Here is a 6,620-nt window from a genome sequence, read left to right on the forward strand (position 1 = left end):
ATATTTATTATATACTATCTTTATAAGATATATACTATTATTAAAAAATCATTGGAACTCCTAAAGTGACACTAATCAATATCAGATTTTGAAAAACGAGAATGAAAATTGCACAATATCTAAAATCAAAGAATTTACTTCAAGAATCCCATGTCCAAAACTGCTTTCTCTAAATGTGCTCCATTCAGGTTGTTTGCTCCAACAAAAGTTCCCTTTGGCAGGACTAGAGGAAAAATTCAAGTGGCAAACTAGTCCGATTTCTGGTATATTGTCTCCAGGTGAAGGACACTTTCCTGGGTCATCATCATGATCAACATCTACTTTCTCAATATTTCCACCATCTCCAACAATTATGTAAACAGGTCCATATTTATCCGATGTGTAATTGTAAACTCTATTCATCCTCTCATAAGCATGAACCTGTGTGATGGAAAAAATGTAACTCTTATTGAAATTATAGGAGAAAACTACATCCAAGTTTATTTAAGAAAACACCAATCCAGATAATTCTTTCTAAAAGGACAAAATTCAATTGAAGAGGAAAAATAAAAAGTAAAAAATCACTTCCAAAGATATTGCACCTTCAACATTTTTCAGTGGAGAACATGTAATAAGCATCAAAACTGATATTACATATCTTAATTTCCTAAAATGCAGATAGTGAACTCATTCAGACCCTCAAAGTGACAATGTGGTGCTGCAACCAATTCCCTAATCAGAACCATGACTAATTATTTTGAATTCCATTCAGATTTATATGATCATTATATGATTAGTTGAAAGATTCAACTACTTAAAACATGAGTGATACCAAAAAAATAGAATAAAAATAAATATATAAAAAAAGGAGAAAAATCTTGGATATTTAAACAATCGCATCAAATTATTAATAAGTTGATGTTCTACAATTGATAACAAAATAGAGTAATTTTAACTTACATGACCATTGAAAACAATGTCAACACCATATTGATAGAGAAGTGCTTCCATTTCCAATCTCATACACTCAAATTCCTGATAGTGTGAAGCATAGCTATTATACCAAGGTGGATGCCAGGAAGCAACAAGCCAAGGGGTTACACTCCGGTCGAGACTTTGCAGATCTTGCTTCAGCCATGCAAACTGTGCACCTAGATTGAAGATCCAAGTACACATAACAAGTTGTATCTACACATAAATTATTTTTGTTGAATGGTTTGGAAAAAGGTAAAAAAATTAACCCTATCAATTACCAGTACTATTATAATCAGCATATGCTCCCAGCATAATGAAGTGTATGCCCCCAGCATCAAAAGAATAATACAAGTTGCTTTTGGATCCACTTTCTTCAGCAGGGACTGCGAATCTTGTCAAATATGACTTGAATGTGATGCCATTGACTTGTGGTTCAATCTCATGATTCCCTTCAATAACCATCATTAGAATTTTTGATGTCAAAGGCTCCATAAACCTGATGTATTAAAAAGTAATGAATAAATCATAATCCGAAATTTCCTTTAACAAATGCTTTGGAGTTCGGAAATCAAGTATTTCACATGATGGATATCATTATTAACAATGTGAGGCATATACAACAACCAAGGAGAAGAAGGATTAGCTAATATCTGAGTGCTATGCTACTATACAAAGGATGGTCAGTGCTTACTAGTTTGAGTAAATGCATGCATGAAAGATTGTTAATTATTGAAATTGAAATATATATCCTTTTAAGTATGGTCTCCTACTTCAAAGAAGACATTTATTACATACATCTCTTGAAGGTATGGCAGCTTGACAAGTTCTGGAGGGAGTTTTCCTTGAAGATTTTGTGCGCTCAGAATTCTGTTTATCATTTTATTTTTGGGCAACAAATTATTGGAAGATAAGAAATAACTTGAAAATAAAAGAAAAAGAGAAAAAGCCAAATCACGTTAGTCTTTACTAATAAAAGAAAAAAGGAGAGCTTGAAGTTTAGTCCCTGTAAACTGAACATCAGAAAAGAGCTTATTACCATGAGCAGCTGCAATCGCAGATATACTAGCGACTTCCACAGATGCAGAAGATGATACACCTTTCCCTTCAGGGACTGCTGATGAAATCTATGCATAACAAGAAAATGGAAGTTTTCAAACCTTTACAGTATATACCGAATTACATCTCTAAGTACTTTGTTTCTCAATATATTTTATTTCCTTAATTTGTTAGAGAAGCAGATAAACCTTAACAGTTAACACTAATAATAGAAAGTAGCATTATAACTTATCCCATATTTGTTTTGTTTAAACCAAGTATTCAATAACTTAATAGAGAAAGATGAGTTACCAGCATGGTAATACTGTCGTTAAAATGCACACCCATCTCAGTCATCAAGACCAAAATTGCCCCAGCAACATATGCTACCCACCTGGGAAGTTAATCATTCAATTAGTATAATAATAGAATATTCTAAATGCCTAAGATGCATATAAAATGATGTATATCTACTACCCACTTTCGGGATGGATCTTGAGCAAAATATTTCCTTGCTCTCTCATAAGACATTAGCTTGCCATCTTCCATGAAATCAGACAAATCCATGTCAAATGTTGGACTACGATAGCTAAGCTCTGAGCCATATGACACCTGCACATGAAGAAATCATTTACTAAAACTGATAAAGCTATCTATATTAAAATAGACATACATCTTTTTTTCCCTTCTCTTTCTTAATCAAATCAATATTATTTTCAAAAGAAACACATATTTGTCAAATTTATATATTTTTCGTCCAACCTATAATATAATTCAGAAATACATCTTCATAATAGTTCAAAAGAACATGCAAATAGAGTGAGTTCAGAAACACTCCCCATATTCCATCTTATTTTACAATTTAAGCTTCACTAGTTTTCAACTTCTCCGGTTAGACTATATAGAAACAGCATATTTCATATCAACTGGTGCTAAATCTGTATAATTCAACTTGGCTACTGAGTTTAGTTAGGACTTTGGACTCTCTATATATGCAATGCTAGTGACTAATTAAAGATCAAGATTAATCAAGAAACACCACTGTAACTAACTTAGCAAGCTCAATCAACTAACTACTCAACACTGACTAGTTATCATCTTAAATACTGTGTAGTTCTATTTATACCGTTTTAACAAATTCTACTCTTCTCCCTTAATAACCCCTTCTTTAAATTGAGGTAGTCAGTAATTTGATTAGGAGATGGAATATGTACAACATAAAGAGACTTCTGATTAACCAGATCTCTTAGAAAATAAAAATTCAGTTCCAATTAGTAACAAGGAGACAAGCACTTTAATTATCACAGCAAATAGGTGGTGGCACTTTGGTAACAAGGAGATTAGTAGTGCTTCATGTCTCATCATTATTGCATTTAACAATCATTCAAACATTTACATCAGAAAATACACACACACGCCATGTTTTGCACTAATTTTAGACAAATGATACTGATTAATCAGTTCAAAGAACAGATTAGGGCTCAAACTAAATAAAATCAGAAGCAAAAAAATAACATCATAACAGAAAATGCAGCAGTAACAAGCTAACAACAATGACATCACAATAGGTCAATGAAAGTTAAAATACACAATAATAAAAACAGAACCAGAACCAGCATTCTTTATGTCTTCCTATTAAAGCATGAAGTAGATCTAAAAGAACGAAGAGTTACCTATTAGAAGTGATAGAGATGGCAAAACCAAACTGTAGAAGCTTGCTGAAGGCAGCGATAACGGCGTTGCTTGCCACAGCGAGGAGATGAGCCAGATTGAAAACCAGATCGTAGAAGGTAGTGACAACGATGTTGCTTGCGATGGCGCAGAGATGAATGACGGCGATGAGATGAGCGGCGAAAAATCTTCATATCAAAGCCAAATCATAGAAGCTCGCTGAAGGAGGAGAACGCGCCGCCAGAGGAGATCGTCGCTGGAGAGAGCGTTTCAGTTCACAGCACACAATCTCGTCGGAGGAGAACGCCGAGAAAATCGTTGCCGGAGCAGTCGCTGGAACAGATCGTAATCGGAACAGTCGCTGGAGCAAATCGAGAACGCCGAGAAATGCGTGTTAGGGTTTTCCTTGCTGGGAGAACACATTCCATTTAAGATATTTGGGTTTCCAAACTTTTTGGATTTTCTTTCATTTGGGCCTTTTTTTAAAACAATGTCCTCCAATAATGGCGGTTTTAACCCCCAAAATTACCAAAAACCACCATTTTAAATAAATTAATTATGGCAGCATCATAAAATGCCATAATACTCGAATATTATGGCGGTTATTTGAAACCGCCGTAATATAAATGACATTTTAAACTCTTTTTTTTGTAGTGTACAAACCCTAATAAAATAAACCGAAGTATTTAAACCTTGGGTCGTCTCACAAGGAATTATAATGAAGTACTCAATTATTGGCTATGAAGGAACAAGGGGGTTTGATTTGGTAATTGACAAGAAAAGTAAATAACAAGAAAGTAAATGACAATTAACTAATAAAGGGAATGAAAAGAACTCTTAGCTAAGGCATGAAAATTGAGATTACTATCCTTGTCTACAAACCATATATTGACAATTATGAGGGACCAAACCCATCAAGTCTACTTCTATGCTTGAAGTAACTCAAATAGACTTGATCAATATCAACCCATAAGTCCCAACCTAGCTACTAATTGACTTAATAGTAGTCTAGTGTCAATGGGTATCAAATTGACCAACAAGAGACCCAAATCACTAATCCAATTAGACCCAATGACTCAAGGTCACTCAATTCCCTTAGCCTAGGCCAAGAGTGTAAAAAACTACTCTATAACTAGTAAAAATATTTTATCAAACACCTAGAGTGCAATAAAAGTAAACATCACAAATTGCAAGAATTAATGAAACCCATAACTAACAGAAACAAGAAATCAATAATAGCAACTAAGATAAACATGAAAAGATATGAAAACATAAAATTGCATTAGAGAAAATAAAAATTCAATAAGGGTTCATAAAAGTAAAAATGGAAAAATAAGGAAATTAACAAGAAAAATTAAGAGGATCAAGATAACAGAACAATAATATATAAGGAGAGTTGAACTAAAATCAAGAATTAAAAGTTGGATCTAAGAAAATTTGACCTAAACTACCCTAAATTCTAGAGAGAAGGGAGAGCTTCTTTCTCTAGAATTCTAACCTAAAACATGATGAAAAACTAAATTATGACTACTCTCCCCCCCCCATTCCCTTACAATTTCTGGGTTCAAAAGCATTAGAAATGAGTTGGATTTGTTCCTCCTTCCGCTTAGAAATCGCCCCCAGCGTATTGCCTTTAAGTTGGTCACGTGTCGCTTGTCACGCGTACACATGGGTCACGTGTACGCGTCACTAGCAACTTTCCTTATCACGCATATGTGTCGGTCACACGTACGCGTTGCCTTGACGATTCCTTCCCACGCGCATGCGTGGACCACGTACACGCGTCGCTGGCAGATTACCAAAATCTCATTTCTTCACGAATTCTCCATTTTTGCATGCTTTTTCTTCATTTCTTCAACCCAATCTTTGCCTTCTAAACCTGAGATCACTTAACAAACATATCAAGGCATCGAATGGAATTAAAGTGAATTAAATTTATCAATTTTAAGGCCTAAAAGTATGTTTTCACTCTTAAGCAGAAATTAGGAGAAATTCACAAAGCCATGCTATTTCATTGAATAAATGTGAGATAAGTTGATAAAATCCCCTGAATTTAGCATAAGATAAACCATAAAATTGGGGTTTATCAAGCCACCGTCCACGGAACCTCTCTCTCTCCATCGCATCTCTCTTCAACTGGCGGCGATGAGGACGAATGGCACAGGTGACGGGCTCAGCGGCGGCCAGTCTATAATAAAATAATTTCTGAGATTAAAGTCTTTAATGAATAAATAAATTAAAATTAGCTTATAATAAGATTTTTTTAAAAAATTTTGAGTCTTACACCGTGATTGATAAGTTTGGTTGGTTTGATCCTGTGATGTATATTGGAATGTCATGAAAAGGTAATTGATTTGGAATTCTTATAAATGTGACGTGAATGTTAATTTTGGATAAGTAAGTGTCGTGTTTTTAAAAAAGGTTCATAAGACGAATGAATATTATGTTTTTGAAATTCGTTCTTTTATTTATACATATTCTCTTATGACAATTTTAAACCTCCCTGATGAGATTATGTGGTTAGATTCTCACCCCCTACAGTCTTATCTTTTCAGGAAACGGACGAAAAAGCTTATGAAGAGTTTATTGCATTTTTTGCTTATATCTTATTATTAAAAATATATAAATGTTGTTGTAATATTTTCGTTATCACACTGGTACAACTAAAAATGTGACATTTTAGTAGTAAAAATGTTAAAAAATAATGTGCATGTAGCACAAATGTAAGTAAAATAACGCTTAGTTTCGAAAAGAAAAATATTATTATCTCACAATTGAGAAATGTCATAACATTATTGAAGGGGAAAAATTCTTATCGATCTGAAATTGAAAATATTATAACACTGTTTAAGATTTTGAGAATAGTATTTTAAAGTGCTAGGGATACCTTTACTATGAAAATTATTTTTAATTAATTACGTGCAATAATTAAAGTATATATTTTTAAATTAAAAAAATCT

The 6,620-nt window shown here is 33.4% G+C and overlaps 1 protein-coding gene across 5 annotated transcripts in view; it reads right to left on the bottom strand.

The window, feature by feature from the left end:
- Positions 1-4,129, bottom strand: part of LOC107648735 (purple acid phosphatase 23-like) — a 4,728-nt gene extending 599 nt beyond the window's left edge. For 3 of the 5 annotated variants that reach the window (XM_021104483.1, XM_021104482.1, XM_021104486.1), the window contains exons 1-8: positions 3,663-4,129; positions 2,471-2,601; positions 2,302-2,383; positions 1,991-2,078; positions 1,750-1,872; positions 1,233-1,450; positions 940-1,130; positions 139-420 (exon numbers count right to left, since the gene is read on the bottom strand). In XM_021104483.1, coding sequence (XP_020960142.1) covers positions 139-420; positions 940-1,130; positions 1,233-1,450; positions 1,750-1,832 — 774 coding nt within the window. In that variant the 5' untranslated portion in view covers positions 1,833-1,872; positions 1,991-2,078; positions 2,302-2,383; positions 2,471-2,601; positions 3,663-4,129. The remainder of the gene's footprint in view (positions 1-138; positions 421-939; positions 1,131-1,232; positions 1,451-1,749; positions 1,873-1,990; positions 2,079-2,301; positions 2,384-2,470; positions 2,602-3,662) is intronic. The other 2 variants (XM_021104484.1, XM_021104485.1) reach the window with 2 other exon arrangements.

This window comes from Arachis ipaensis, chromosome B06 (genome assembly GCF_000816755.2).
Source record: "Arachis ipaensis cultivar K30076 chromosome B06, Araip1.1, whole genome shotgun sequence".
Classification (NCBI taxonomy): Eukaryota; Viridiplantae; Streptophyta; class Magnoliopsida; order Fabales; family Fabaceae; genus Arachis; species Arachis ipaensis.